Genomic DNA, 14,529 nt, shown 5'->3' with positions numbered 1-14,529 from the left:
TCTTAGAGTCCTTGTCATTTTGGGTCTCTGTTACAACAGTTTAGCCTACACCCTTGACTGATTTAGATCTTCTCTCTTACAAATTCACAATCCAACATTCATTTATCTCCTCCTATCTCACAAATGCTACAGGGTTTATAAGCTGTATCACACATTGGACAATCATATAAAACTACATGTGTTTTATCATGATTAGTTTTCTCTTCCTGAGAAGGGGCCTATGCGGGCAGCCTCTAAGATGGTCCACAGTGGTCCTTACCTCCTGCTTTTTACGCCTCAGTGCAATTGCCACCCAGACCCTGAGTACGGGCTGAACCTAGAGACTCATTTCTAGAGAAGAGAATATGGCAAAAATAATTCTGAGATCAGATTATTTATTAAGAGGCTGTGTCTTAAGTCTTGAATGACTGTTCTCACTCTCTTGCCAGCGGCTTTGTTGTGAGGTATACTATGGAGAGATACGCGTGGCTAGAAAACGAGGCAGGCTTCCAGTCAACAGTGCGAGGAGCTAAGCCCTGAGCCTAACAGCCTGCCTATCAACAACCACATGAGCTTGGAAATAGACTTAACCTGAGTCCAAGACTTCAGATAAGACTGCAGTCCAGACTGCTAAATGACTGCAGCCTCGTGAGAGACGCTGAGGCAGAAGTGCTCAGCTTAGCTGTGTCTGGACCACTCACCCATGAAAACTGCTAACAACATCTGTTGTTTGAAACTGCTAAGTTTCAGGGGTAATTTGTTATGCAGCAATAAATAGCTAATGTAGGACCTATTCGGAGAAGGCAATGGCAACCCACTCCAGTACTCTTGCCTGGAGAATCCCATGGATGGGGGAGTCTGGTGGGCTACAGTCCATGGGGTCGCGAAGAGTCAACATGACTGAGCGACTTCACTTTCACTTTCACTTTTATGCATTAGAGAAGGAAATGGCAACCCACTCCAGTGTTCTTGCCTGGAGAATCCCAGGGACGGGGGAGCCTGGTGGGCTGCCGTCTATGGGGTCACACAGAGTCGGACATGACTGACGCGACTTAGCAGCAGCAGCAGCAGGACCTATTAATGTAACTAGCAGTATTCAAAGAATGTGTCAGTCACTATTGCTCTAGAAATACTAAATCAGAAACCAAGTCATCCAAATTGAAACTTTGCCACTGGTTAGATTTTACAGCTTATGGGTAATACAAATTCCCTTAATCTTGGGAAATTTGAACAGCAATAAAATTTAGTCCTAAAATTAAATTTAATTAGGATTAGTTTGGGACCAATTTAACATATCAATTAAATGAGTGGGCTTTAGAATTACACAGATCTGACTGAGTCCAGTCGTTAAGACTTACATTGCAAATACACATATAAAATAAAGAGATATTCACAAATATAATGGTTGATTATAACCACAGAGCTGATAATCAAAGCTAACACTAGCCAATGGGAAGTGCACAAAGGAGGAAATTGGGATAAAGGAAAAGAAAAAATATTAAAAGTATTAAAAGAAAAATGTCCTAGTACATAAAAAGAAAAGGCTTGATGTTTAGAAAATGAAGTTATTGTAAACATCTCTCATAGAGATTTTAAAATTTTATAGGTCAGTTTGATAGACAAACTTTATTTTGGAGGAAAATCTGAACACAGCAAATCAAAGAGATGTTACTGTATTACCTGTCTTAATGTGTCCCCTTCCTGATTACTAACTGTAATCATTTTATCTTCACCACCTAAAGCAAGCATGTTTTCTGCATTCCAACATCCACATGTGATTCTCTTAGTATGTTTTCCTGCAAGAGAGATGATTTTTGCACATATTGATTTCTCAAAAAAAAAATTTACAAAATCTGTGATGGTAATCTCAAAGTTTAGATAATATACTATGGAAATGAAACAAACAAGGAATTTAAAATCTCATCAAAGCAGTTTAGTGTTTAAGCAACCTTATTTAAAACAGTTTAAAACCAAGTTTTAAATCAAGATAACTGTATATAAGGGCAATCCTATTCTCCAACTTTTTATGTGAATATGAGCCTAGGTCTTTATACATTAAAGATATCATACCCCTCGACAAGTTTGTTTAACCATATAACAAAACCTATCACAGTAATGTCTTAAAAGAAGTAAATCTCAAAGCACTGAAGTTATCTTTATTACATTCAGCTTTATGATGTGGGAGACCCTTGGCATAAGCAGATTCAACATTACAATTTTGATTATTTGTATATAACTAAAAGACATACAGTGATTCATCACAATATTGAGGTACAAATATGAATGCACCCTAGTGAGATTTATGTTAAGAACTGAGTCGTTTAGCTAGTGAGGGATATTAGAGAGCCACTAAGTATCAGAATGCTTTTTAATTAAGCAGTCTAGCCAATGCAAATACTACATTTTGGGGTGGAAATCACATAGCTTAACACCAGATATTTGTTAAAGGTCCTAGAATAGATAAATACTCAAGCGTCCCAAGGTTAATTAAGTATACAGTTTCTGATGGCAGGCTGCCTATTTTGATTAAGTGGCTCCACTGTTTATCACAAAACCTGGGGTAAGTTAACCTTTCTATTCCTTAGTCACACTGTCCAAAAACTGGGGATAATAGTAGAAGCTATCTCACAGGGCTGAGGATCAAATGAGCTAAAGCACTTAGAGGAGTGTCAGCCATAAAGGAAGTGCTATATAAGTATTAGCTATTTTAGCTGTTATTGAGACAGAGATCATGCTTATTTGATTCCTTGTACCCTTTATTGAACCTAACACAGTGTTCTGCAGAAAGGAGGCTCTAAATAAATAGTTATTAAGTCAGTAGACCCTGAAGCAAGAGTGTGTCCAGTGTGTTAGAGGTTCAGCTAGGAGAACAGCGTGGCTGGAGGCCAAGAAGTAAAGAAAGGTAACTAAGAGATGAAATCACAGTTTTCAAGGGCCAGGTCATAGAGAGCTTGGCTAAGCCATTGTAAGGATTCTGACTTTGATCTTGGGTGACATGAAGAGCCATTGGAGAGCTCTGAGCAGAAGGCTCACTCAGGCTTCTAAGTTGAGAATATTCTTATAGTAGGGCAAGAGTTGAAGCAGGGAGACCAGTTAAGAGATTGCAGAGATGCAGGTAGAAGATGTCTGAGCCCCATACCATGGTGGTGATGGTAGTGGTAGAAGCGATAAGACCAGTTGAATCTGGACATATTTGGAGGTAGATACTGTAAGATTTTCTGGCACATTTGGTATAGAGGGTATGAGGAAGATAAGAGTCAGGATAACAGTAAGATTTGGCTTAAATATCTAAGAGGATGAAAAGATATCAATTCTGAGAGGGAACACTGCAGGGTTTGGTGGTATCAAATCTGAAGTATTTACTAGAAATCTCATTGGAGCTGTTGAGTAAGCAATTGCTTGTATAAGTCTAGAGTCTGGAAGAGACAAACCTGGGACTACAGAGATAGTATTTCAAACCAGGAGACCAGAGCACAAAAATGAAGGGAACATTCAGAGAAGAGACTGGGATATAGGAGATTTTGCTGATCATAGATTAAGAGATTTAGGTAGTACAATGGAACTGGGGTGTCCAAAGTAATAGGTATTAGAAGGGATAAAAGAGTACATTAAGAGAGGTGGAAAGATGCCAAGGACAAACTTCATCCTACACTCAGGACAGAGAGAAGAAAATCTTTTCTTCTAGTGCTCAGAACTCAGGTTAGTCTTAACATCAGTGATAACAGTTAATACTTTCATGTGCTTGCTTAGCAGTGTTCTGGGCAGGTATTGACTCATTTAGTTAATATTAACTTACAAGAATATACCACAGTTACTGAAATGTGAATCATGTTATTGGGAGACAGGCAATATATATATAAACTGTGGCCAATGAAATTCATGCATATTAGAATCATGCAAAGTGAGACTTGCCTGTATCTAACCCAGTTCAAGGAAAGAAATCAGAGCAAGATGTAACAACGGAACAGACATCTAGTTACTGTGAAAACCACCTGCTGATCGTGCATTTGTGCAGCTGCTACTGGAAGTAAAATGCCTTGGTTTTAGAAGAGTAAATTATTTCAAAGGAAAAAAAAGCACAGCCGCAAATCACAACAAACTCTGAAAGAGGCAGTGAAAGGGCCTAAAATGTACAATTAACCTGAATATTTTCAGGTCTGTTTTACACAGTTAATAAATTAGACTGAGATTAGAATCAATATTTTAAATACAAAGATCACATATAAAATCATGTACACATGAACAAAAAATGACACAAAATAATCATGTTTTGACAAATTATTTTCTTATTACCTCAAGTGTCAAGTTATCTAAGGATTTTAAGTTAACTGGTAGGACATGCCTGTAAATGAAGTGGGATACAGAAAATGCCTACTGAAGTCAAACAAATTAATTTATATGGTGAAAGCTGATTTTTTAGTTCAACTTTTCAAATGGATCAATGATGTAACTGTATAGCTAGAGTGCTAAAAATACACATATGAAAGATATACATATATGTGAAAATAATTTGAAATGAGTAAGTGTCTTTAATTGAAAAGCACTTTCTCAAGTATTCTGTGGGCATTATTACCTCCAGCATTTAACTCTTCCATTAGCAGTAAATTATACTGGCCACTTGTATGTAATTAAGCCTACCCATTTCACCCCCTCCACCAGCATGATGTTGCAAAAATCGAAAAAAATCAATACTATTTCCTTTAGGTAGTCAGATGCTAAGTGCCCAGAGGCTGGGGGAATCAAAGAGGCTGAATCAAGAAAGTCAAAGAAGCAATAAATACACATACCCTCCAGTCAAATCCCCTGAGGTAAAAATAACTCCTAGTTCACTCCTAGGATTAAATTAGTGATTGGAGAGAGTGAGGGGTCAGAATTAGGAATATGGATATACTCTGTCCAAGAAGTTGCCAAATGTTTTAGCCCATCTACTAATGTGTTGATAGGCACGCAAACTACTCCATGCAAGGCATAATCTGGGTGAGAAGGGACAGATGGAAACCATGTTATTAATGTACTTGTGTCCAGAGGCACGGGCTCACTCACCTTAGGGCAACCTGTTCTATGTAACCTGGGAAGTTCTTAGCAGGCAGTGAAGATGGATCTTCTAGTTAGACAGAGGTATAGCTTGACAAGGGAAGTCAATTTTAAACTACAAAATTTCCCCTGCAATATCAGGGAAATCTGAGGTGATAAAATTTACATTTATGTTAAAGCATCCCAAATATTTAGCAGTGTTTCCAGCTGTAACCTACCAATGACAGGTATCTTTCGAGATGTCTGATGATTATAAATTAGCAAATTTCCTTTAACAGTTCCAACAGCCAAGAAACTTCCAAATTTTGACCAAAGAAGGAAAGACAATTGATCCCTGTAACATTAAGATATAAATTACTAAACAATTTACAACCATAATCTCCTAAGCAGTCTTTTTAAAAAGTGCTTTGTGAATTTCATGAATAACTGTAATATCTACTTAGAAACTGAAGTATAAAATTACAATTTCAATGATTTAGGACAAAGAGTAAGTGCTAAAGGCATTTTGAGACACTATAAAATGATCTTCAGTGAGACCTAAAATACAAATGTATAATGAATAAAAGGCTTCAATTCAGTCATGATGAAATCTCAAATTTCAGGAGATGACTAGTGATAAGACAGCTATTAATTTGTCTACTAATGATTGTTGTAACTCTAATTGTGGCAAAATCTTAATGGATAACATCTTAAGCTTTTAAAAAGTCTAAAAATGTGATACAGTAAACTGAAAAAATTATTGGGAATTCATGATTTGAAAAAGGATATGGATTTTCCAGCTCTGTCACTATTAAGGGTATCTCAGAAGGAGGTTTGGGTTTCCCTGGTGGCTCAGATGGTAAAGAATCCACCTGCAATGTGGGAGACCCAGGTTTGATCCCTGGGTTGGAAGATCCCCTGGAGGAGGGAATGGCAACCCACTCCAGCATTCTTGCCTGGAGACCTGCATGGACAGAGGAGCCTGACGGGCTACAGCCCACGAGGTCACAAAGAGTTGGACACAACTGAGCGATTAACACTTTCACTTTTTTGAATGGAAGCACAGAGAGTGTCAAATCCTTCTGAAAAGTGAGGTACGGACGTGTACAAGGACAGAGCAAGAAGTGAAGGTTCTCAGATCTAGTAAGACTTGATGCTGGTCAGACACTATCGCCTGTGGATGCATTTCTTGTGCGTCACTTCGGAGGGTCAAGGGAACCTGCGCTAGGAGGATGTTTTGACCTGCTTTGCTATTCCTTGATAAGTAAATTGGAAAAGCAAAGTCTAATCTTACGGTAGATGTGTGATCTCTTCCTGCACTTATAGGCCACATGATGCTATGAGGCAGGTATTATTACTAGACTCATTGTACACATACGAAGAAACTGAGGCTTAAGCAGAGGTTAAGCAACTTGTTCAAGGTCAAAGTTGGAGTTTCAGCAGTAAATACTGACACGTTTTTCTTTTCCATATGGCAAACAGTTTCTATTTTAGCAGAGATCTGTAACTCATTCTGTCTGCCCAGGATTTCTTCCACTTGTGAACCGCCCCACCCTCACCCCAATCTTCGTGGGTAGGATTATCAACCCCATGGCCCTGCCTACCCTATTCAGAGACCTTTTGAAGAACTGAGAGGATACTGGTGATGTAATAGTGGCATGCTCTTTTCTCTGGCATAACTTGCTGTGAAGAATGGTACAAGCTGATACCTGCCAGTAGCCATTAAAAGAGTCTAAATATATATAGGATGGATAAGCGACATGGACCTACTGTATAGCACAGGGAACAATATTCAATATCCTGTGATAAACCACAATGGAAAGGAATACGAAAAAGAAAGTACATGTATGTATAACTGAATCACTTTGCTGCATAGCAGAAATTAACACATTATAAATCAACTATACTTCAACAGGATTAAAAAAGAGAGAGAGTCTGACTTAGAAGAAGTCAATACAGAGAAAGAAAGAGCTGTGAGATGTCTAGACTGCATCATCACAACCCCTAGATCCAGTCATGCCTGCAGTCATCCTATTTCCAGATTTTCCCATAAATCTTTTCTCTCTTCTTTGGACTTTTTAGTCTATTCCACTGAAAGGAACTTTTTAAGAAGCTCTTTACACTTTAGAATAACTGTACTCTAATTAATTGGACAAAATTAATAAGATTATATATAACAATTTAAAAAGAAATGAATTTTCCCCTTTTATAAGAAAATAACTCATCAGGGCATATTTACAATGAATGTAGTAAGATCTTTTTAGCATCAAAGCCGCAAATAGTATTTCTAAGTGAAGATTTAAAACATAAAAAAAGTAATCCTTACCTCAAGCCACTGTCTAACTGACTGATTTTGTTCGTGTTGGCATCCCACAGATAAATGCAACTGGACTTCTCAGCAATCACTGCTAGAATATCTCCATCCTTGTCCCAGTCCATAGCAACACAGTTACTTTTTTTAAAAAAGAGGATGAAACAATCATATTTTTTTTTTTTAAGTAGGGGAAAGACATTTACACACTCAACTATTTGTGATTTTTGTCTATAGCAAGTCCATTCAATCTATTTTTAAAATCATAAACTTTCTAAAGTAAGAAACAGAACTCCACATTCACTGCCTGGATAACACTAACACCAATTTTGTTGTTGAGGGGATGGAAACATTTTGAATTCTATTTTAAATATCATTTTCACACACTATATTGAATACAGTTATATCTAATAGGTTAGCAGATTTTCTCAACACCTGTAAAGAGCCAAGCTCTTTGGTAAAATACTCATCTCGCAACTCTAGAAAGAAATCACGTCTGGAATCAAGAGGAAATTTGTGTGATCAACTTTTGAAAGGTTGTTTCAGATGCACAAAGGGAAGAAGAAGGTACTGATAAGAACTCAAATATCTAGACAAGCTGTGTATTAAACAGAGCAAGGCTGGCTAGATGTAGGATTGCAAACAGTAAGATAGACTGAATTCTGAAATACATAGTAAGAAAAGTTATTTTCATTTCATGTCTTAATATTGAATAGAATAAGAAGTGATTTAAGGTAACAAAATAGTTATAAATAGGAATTGCTCTATTTAATATGTTTCTTACTGTTTAAAATTACTCCAAATGTTTATTATAATTTAAGAACTTCCTTGGAGATTAACCTTTTCTTCCTTCTCTGATTCTATTTTTCATTTGGAGACTGTTTTTGGGCACCAGCCTAGTGGTCCCCAACCTTTCTGGCCTTTGGTGGAAGACAATTTTTCCATGGACCCGGGGTTGGGGAGATGGATTCTGGATAATTCCAGTGCATTACATTTATTGTGCACTTTATTCCTATTATTACATCAACTCCAGTTCAGACCCCAGACTTTGAGGGCCCTTGAAGCAACACTCAGCTTTCCATTTAAGACATCTGGGAATCACTCCAGTTATTTTATTCTTCAAACTGTTAAAATATGTTTTGGGATCTTAATTTTCTATAGTATTTCCACAGATTTTGAGAGGTATGGAAGAGGGAGGCTTTCAAATTCTTAATAAAATCATTAAAGACAACATATAATAGCATTTTGTCTATCTGGTGATCTTTTGTCAGTCTAATTCAGCTATGTTGAATACAGCAAAAGAACTCAGAAGCAAACAAATAAGGACATAGTATAACCAAAAGCAATGTTGCAGAGATTATGCAATAAAGTTCATACAACTTACTCAAAAAGTTTTTTCCTAACTGCCTTTTCACTTTATTTTAAACATAATTATAACTAGCTTGCAGTCTGTTCCCCAGAATATAGAAACCAGAAGCAACAATTAAGAGAGCAATAGGAAATGCTAAACTGGTGGCATTAGGTGGGTTTGAGATAACTAGAGCCACTTAATTTGCACAAATGGTGGCTGATAAACTACAGAGGCTAATGTGAATTTAAAAAGCCTGGCAGCTTAAGACCACTTAGGTCTTATGCAAACATCATAACAACCACTAAGACTATGGGTAAAATAACAAATACAGGGAATGATCAGACTGAATTATTAAAAATGCTTACGTTATGCTTACTGTAATCTAGAACGACTTCCTTAAAAAGGATAAAAAAAGTGTGGAAAGTAACTATTTTCCAATTTATATTAGAGAGGAAATACTACATCAATAAGGGCTTATCTGCAAATATACACACTAAGGCTTGTTTATAATTAAATAAGAATTCTTTCACGTAGACTCAGTTACAATTCTGCCTTGAAGCTTATCTGTCAATGAATGTATTAAACTCTTAATTCATATGCCATATACCTATTTCATTAACTGCTTATGGTATACAAAACTAAATCTCTTTGCAAATGGAGAAAGCAAAAGAAGAGATACAGGTTAGACATAAGTTACAAAATTCTACCTGATTATAAGTTTTTTTTTTTTTTTAAATATGGAACGCTTCACGAATTTGCGTGTCATCCTTGTGCAGGGGCCATGCTAATCTTCTCTGTATCGTTCCAATTTTAGTATACGTGCTGCCGAAGCGAGCACTGATTATAAGTTTTAAGACAGTGCTTTTTTATCTTTTAGGCCACAAAGTTTGAAAAAATTTTTGATCTACCTCTGCACTTACCCAGATAAGTTGATTTCACTTCTTTTTTGACCATGGCGATCAAAGATTTTCACAACATGATCAGCTCTAAAAGCAATTAGAACAAAAAGATGATTTAAAATTTACTTATGTATCTAAAGAGTTTTCTTATACATTCAAGTGATTTCTATATTTTCCCATGATAGTTTCATAATCTGTATGTAAAAAGTTATCACTAGGGAAAAGGTTCTATGAATTGTGATATTAATGGAAATTAATATATTACTTTTCTCACCATGCAACCATCATTCAAGAATTTCTACTGCACAGATGGCGTGGTTTGGTGGGCATACAACCACGTGGAGTCAGGGTGATTTACTAACCATCACTGTTATCTTACCCTGTTACCGCAAGATAGTTTCCTGATGTTTTCTGCCAGGCAAACTGTATTGGGGCGCCAAGCCAAGTCTTTTCTAGTAGTGAGAAAACACGCTAAAAAAACACAACACAATTTTTATATTTTAAAACATACAATTAACAGTTGGTCAGAAAAGATGTCAAAACATAGTAACGAAAACAGTAGGATTCAGGATGGTGAAGGCTTATGCTAGAGCTTACCCAAAAGAAGTCAATGTAACAAATAAAATGACCAATTAACCAACCAACCAAATAACCATAATCTGGCTGGTCAAGTGCAGACCTCAACATACACAGGAGCATTTACTATAAAACTTTTTTGCTTTTGAATGTTTCTAAATGTTAATTTTATAAAAATTTATGATTTAGTGTTTTATAACTATTAAAAACTTTAAAAATTTAAACTTGAATTTGTGAAAGTCACTCAGTTGTGTCCGACTCTTTGCAACTCCACGGACTACAGTCCACGGGGATTCTCCAGGCCAGAATACTGGAGCGGGTAGCCTATCCCTTCTCCAGCAGATCTTCCTCACCCAGGGATCGAACCCAGATCTCCCGCATTGCGGGTGGAATCTTTATCAACTGATTTAGCTAATTATTAATAGCATGGATTTGGGGAGATTAAATTAAATAAAGTTTCTATTAAAAAACCTTAACCATGACAGAAATACAAATTATCTATACCTCCTTCAAAATTATTTTTTCTCCTTTCTCCATTAGATACACTTTATCATTAAGTGTTTAATTTGGCTATTGGGTGGATACTTTTTCAATTGAAAAATCATTCTTTTCACTTAGACAACAAAGAACTGTGTATACAATATGGAGGGCTTCCCAGGTGGTTCAGTGGTAAAGAATCTGCCTGCAATGCAGGAGACCCAGGTTTGATCCCTGGGTCGGGAAGATTCCCTGGAGGAAATGGCAGCCCTCGCAGGTCTTCTTGCCCGAGAAACCCATGGACAGAGGAGCCTGGAGAGGGCTACAGTCCTTGAAGTTCCAAAGGGTCAAATACCACTGAGCACATCTGATATAGAAGCCACAAACCACATGTGTACTTGGAATTTTATTGAGGACTTGAAATACGGGTAGTCCAAATTTAGATGTGCTATAAACCACACATGACTATATGATTTCAAAGACAATACAGGAAAGAAGGCAAACTATCTTTACTGATAATTTTTCATACTGATTACATGTTGAAATGAAAATATTTTGGGTATACTGGGTAAAACAAAATATATTATGAAAGGTAACCTTACCTGTTTCTTTAAAAACATTTTAATGTGGCTACTAAATTTTTTAAAGTACATTGGTTCACATTATATTTATATTAAACACTGTTAATACAAAACATCTAGGACCGTAAGAGTTTGAATGAATAAATTTACATTTTAACATTAGGTTAAATTAAAAATTAAACAATTATGCCTGTATCTAGGCAAGTGAAGTTGAGACACAACTGCAGGTGGTGTGACAGTCTCAATGGTAACACAAAACTCTTCCAGTGGTCTAAATTTTACACCAATCACAGGCAATTACTACATTAAAAAGATGATCGAATCCACCTCTGTTGAAAACAGAGGTGCCTATAATCACAGGTGCATCCAAGTTGTGTGGAGCAAGAAGACAACCTTAAAAAAAAAATGTATAAAAGCATTTTACTTTTGCAATTTTATGACCACATTGCCCTGGAACCCCTACATGCAAGTGAGGGCTCCCTAAATTTGAATGTCACTAGTTTCTTGGTAGACCTCCTCTGGTTGTGATTTTACAACCAGAGGTAAAATCTGGTAAAAGGAGATTTTTCTTAAAAGGAGGTAAACAGGCGCTCCATACCCTGTAAAAAGGTGGTAGCTTCACAACCGGAAAACGAACCTTTAGATTTTGATTTTTTTTCTTTCAATATTTTTTAATACAATTGCTTTTTGGCCACCCCACATGGCTTGTGGGATCCTAGTTCCCTAACCAGCTAACTAACCTCAGCCCTTGACAGTGAAAGAAAGGAATCCAAACCACTGGACCACCAGGGAACTCTAAATTTTGCTTTTCACTTATTAGCTGTAGGGCTTAAAGCAGGTCTATTAAATGTCCTCAAGCACAGAATTCTCAACTGTAAACCAGGAATAACAATATCTCCTTACTCTGGTAGTTTAGTCCTTAAGTCGTGTAGGACTCTTGCGACCCCATGGACAGAGGAGCCTGGCAGGCTACTGTCCATGGGATTCTCCAGGCAAGAATACTGGAGTGGGTTGCCATTTCCTTCTCCAGGGGATCTTCCCAACCCAGGAATCGAATGCAGGTCTCCTGCATTGTAGGTAGATTCTTTACCAACTGAGCTACAAGTACTTCGTAAATGGTGAAGAGCTTTAGAAATGTGAGTTAAGATTACAGGTCAACTCCAATTTCCACTATAGCCACGAAAATGTACAAAACAATGAAAAAAATTAAGCTTTCCATTTCTATGCCAGATCAGGGCCTGTGTGTGTGTGTGGGGGGGGGGGATTGGGGGGTGGGTAGGGGAGTAGGGGTCACTAGGAGTGGGGCGGGGGCATTGCCTGGTAAGGCGAAGGGTGAATGAGCTGTAGCCAGTGACCCGGGAATGGGGTTCATGAGAAGCCCAATCCTAAAAACGGTGCATGCAGAGGATGACGCTCTAGAGATCGAGACCTGTGCATGCAGATTTCCCCGCGAATAATATACACCGTCACCAGGTGATCTGTAAATTGCGCCAGTCACAGCCAATACAATTTGCGGTTATTTCGGAGCTTTTCACTCATTTTAAGGAGCTGAACAGCTGCGAGGCTTGCCAGGTGTTTAGCTGCAAGAAATGAGGCAGCTCCTGACACTCGAACGAGCCAACTTCACAAGGACCCTCCAAACGTTGTTTGTTTGTTTTTTTTTCCAAACTCGTTCTGCCCGCCGTGTGAATTCAGGCGAGTTCGGAGTCTCTTCAGATCCAGTCTGCTCATTTCAGGCAGTGGAGGGGTGGCCAAAACGCACCAACTCCGTCCGCGGGCCCAGAAATGAGAGGCCTCCCTCCCCGCCGACTCCTCTTCAATTTTCCTTCCTTTCCCCTTGTTTCTTCCACTTCGCCTCTGCTCTCCCTGGTCAGCCCGCTCCCTTCCCCATTTCTCAAGCACTCGGGAGAAGGAAGGGAGGTCACAAGCCTCTCTCCTCAAAGCGACTCTCGGAGAGTTTAAGGGAACGGCCAGTGGTCGCCTCTTTCCGCACTCCCGGGTCTCTAAGTTATTTACCTTCATCTCAAAGATCCAGCAGCCGCGCGACCTAACAAGTGCGCAAGCGCACCCAGTCTGCTTCAAGAAGGCTACCGCGTTCCCGTCACCCAGGAGACCGCGCGAGCAATAACCAATCAGCGAGCGCCAGCTGGAGGGCGGTGCCTCCAAACCACCTCGGAGGGAGGGGGCGGGAGGCGGGGATTCGAGTCACGTGATGCCAGCGAAGCCAGGCCCTGAGTGGTTGAACGTCGTGAGGCCTTGCTGAGCCTTGGCTTTCTGGCTGGGCCCTGATTGGATGACACCGGAGGGTTCTGTGCGATATAGCAGCCGCCGGCGTAAATTTAGGCCCTGACTACAAAGAAATCAGTGGTGGCGAGTAGGGACGCTGAGAACTTCAGGGAGCTGAGTGTTGTTGAAGAAGAGGCGGGAGTTGGTTCGTGGGGCAGGACTCTTACGCAGTTCACGCAAAGAGCTCGTACGGCAGCTGTTCAAAGTATATTCAATTTGAAGACTGATTTTGGCTGGGAATATGTTTGTGTCTTCAGATATTTGGCTGCAAGACCCACACATTTAAACGGAGATGTCTTTAATAGGTGATTGGGTGAAGGAGAAAAAGGCTAGAGAAGTAGAAATTCGGAAATTGTTTTTGTATTGATACTAATTAAAACAATGAATGGAACTTCTTAGATTTAGGGAATGTTCAGAAGGAGAAACTTTTAATTTTAGGGGCTGAGAATTAAACTGACAGAAGACCAGTTAACAGGAGAAAAGCTTACGAATTTATATGTATTATGTTTACCTGACATGGGAGAATTAATTTAGTTAAAAAGAGAAAAGAAACAAAACATGAAATCTCACATCAATGTATTAGGGTGCTACATTTCTCTCTAGTTTTTGTCCCTGTGTAAACCAGTTTTAATTTGTGTTTATAATTATGATATATGTGTATTTGACACAGTTATTTAGGTCAAATAATAAAGCACTTTTTTTTTTTTTTTCAAAAAAAATATGGAACGCTTCACGAATTTGCATGTCATCCTTGCGCAGGGGCCATGCTAATCTTCTCTGTATCGTTCCAATTTTAGTATATGTGCTGCCGAAGCGAGCACAATAAAGCACATTTTTTTAGGGTGGTTAGTATTGTTAGGTAGCAAGTTATGCATGTGCAACAAGGAGTGACCTAGCCAGAAAGGATGCAAGCTGATCTCTAAAACCCCTCCCAGACACACTCAGGAGAATTCACAGATGCTGCAGAAATAACCACAGAGACTTTTCTAACTCCTGCACATGTGCCCTAGGCACACAGTGGGTACAACCTAATCACAGGGGCTTCCTCAAGTAACC

At 38.6% G+C, this 14,529-nt stretch overlaps 1 protein-coding gene and 2 non-coding genes across 5 annotated transcripts in view; all 3 read right to left on the bottom strand.

Moving 5' to 3' along the window:
• WDR19 (WD repeat domain 19) overlaps nt 1-13,344 on the bottom strand; it is an 88,970-nt gene extending 75,626 nt beyond the window's left edge. Inside the window, exons 1-6 of one of the 3 annotated variants that reach the window (XM_043870705.1) lie at nt 13,204-13,344; nt 9,933-10,024; nt 9,575-9,640; nt 7,319-7,444; nt 5,232-5,347; nt 1,660-1,775 (exon numbers count right to left, since the gene is read on the bottom strand). In XM_043870705.1, coding sequence (XP_043726640.1) covers nt 1,660-1,775; nt 5,232-5,347; nt 7,319-7,444; nt 9,575-9,640; nt 9,933-10,024; nt 13,204-13,209 — 522 coding nt within the window. In that variant the 5' untranslated portion in view covers nt 13,210-13,344. Of the gene's footprint in view, nt 1-1,659; nt 1,776-5,231; nt 5,348-7,318; nt 7,446-9,574; nt 9,641-9,932; nt 10,025-13,203 lie in introns of those variants that run through there. The other 2 variants (XM_043870706.1, XM_043870707.1) reach the window with 2 other exon arrangements.
• LOC122673687 lies at nt 9,386-9,492 on the bottom strand. The gene has a single exon (XR_006334797.1). It is a non-coding gene; the product is annotated as a U6 spliceosomal RNA (small nuclear RNA).
• Nucleotides 13,345-14,187: 843 nt separating the features above from the next.
• On the bottom strand, nt 14,188-14,294 carry LOC122673677. Its single transcript, XR_006334787.1, has one exon. It is a non-coding gene; the product is annotated as a U6 spliceosomal RNA (small nuclear RNA).
• Nucleotides 14,295-14,529: the final 235 nt, after the last annotated feature.

This window comes from Cervus elaphus, chromosome 17 (genome assembly GCF_910594005.1).
Source record: "Cervus elaphus chromosome 17, mCerEla1.1, whole genome shotgun sequence".
In the NCBI taxonomy this organism is placed as follows: domain Eukaryota; kingdom Metazoa; phylum Chordata; class Mammalia; order Artiodactyla; family Cervidae; genus Cervus; species Cervus elaphus.
This window is presented reverse-complemented; position numbering and strand designations above follow the sequence as displayed.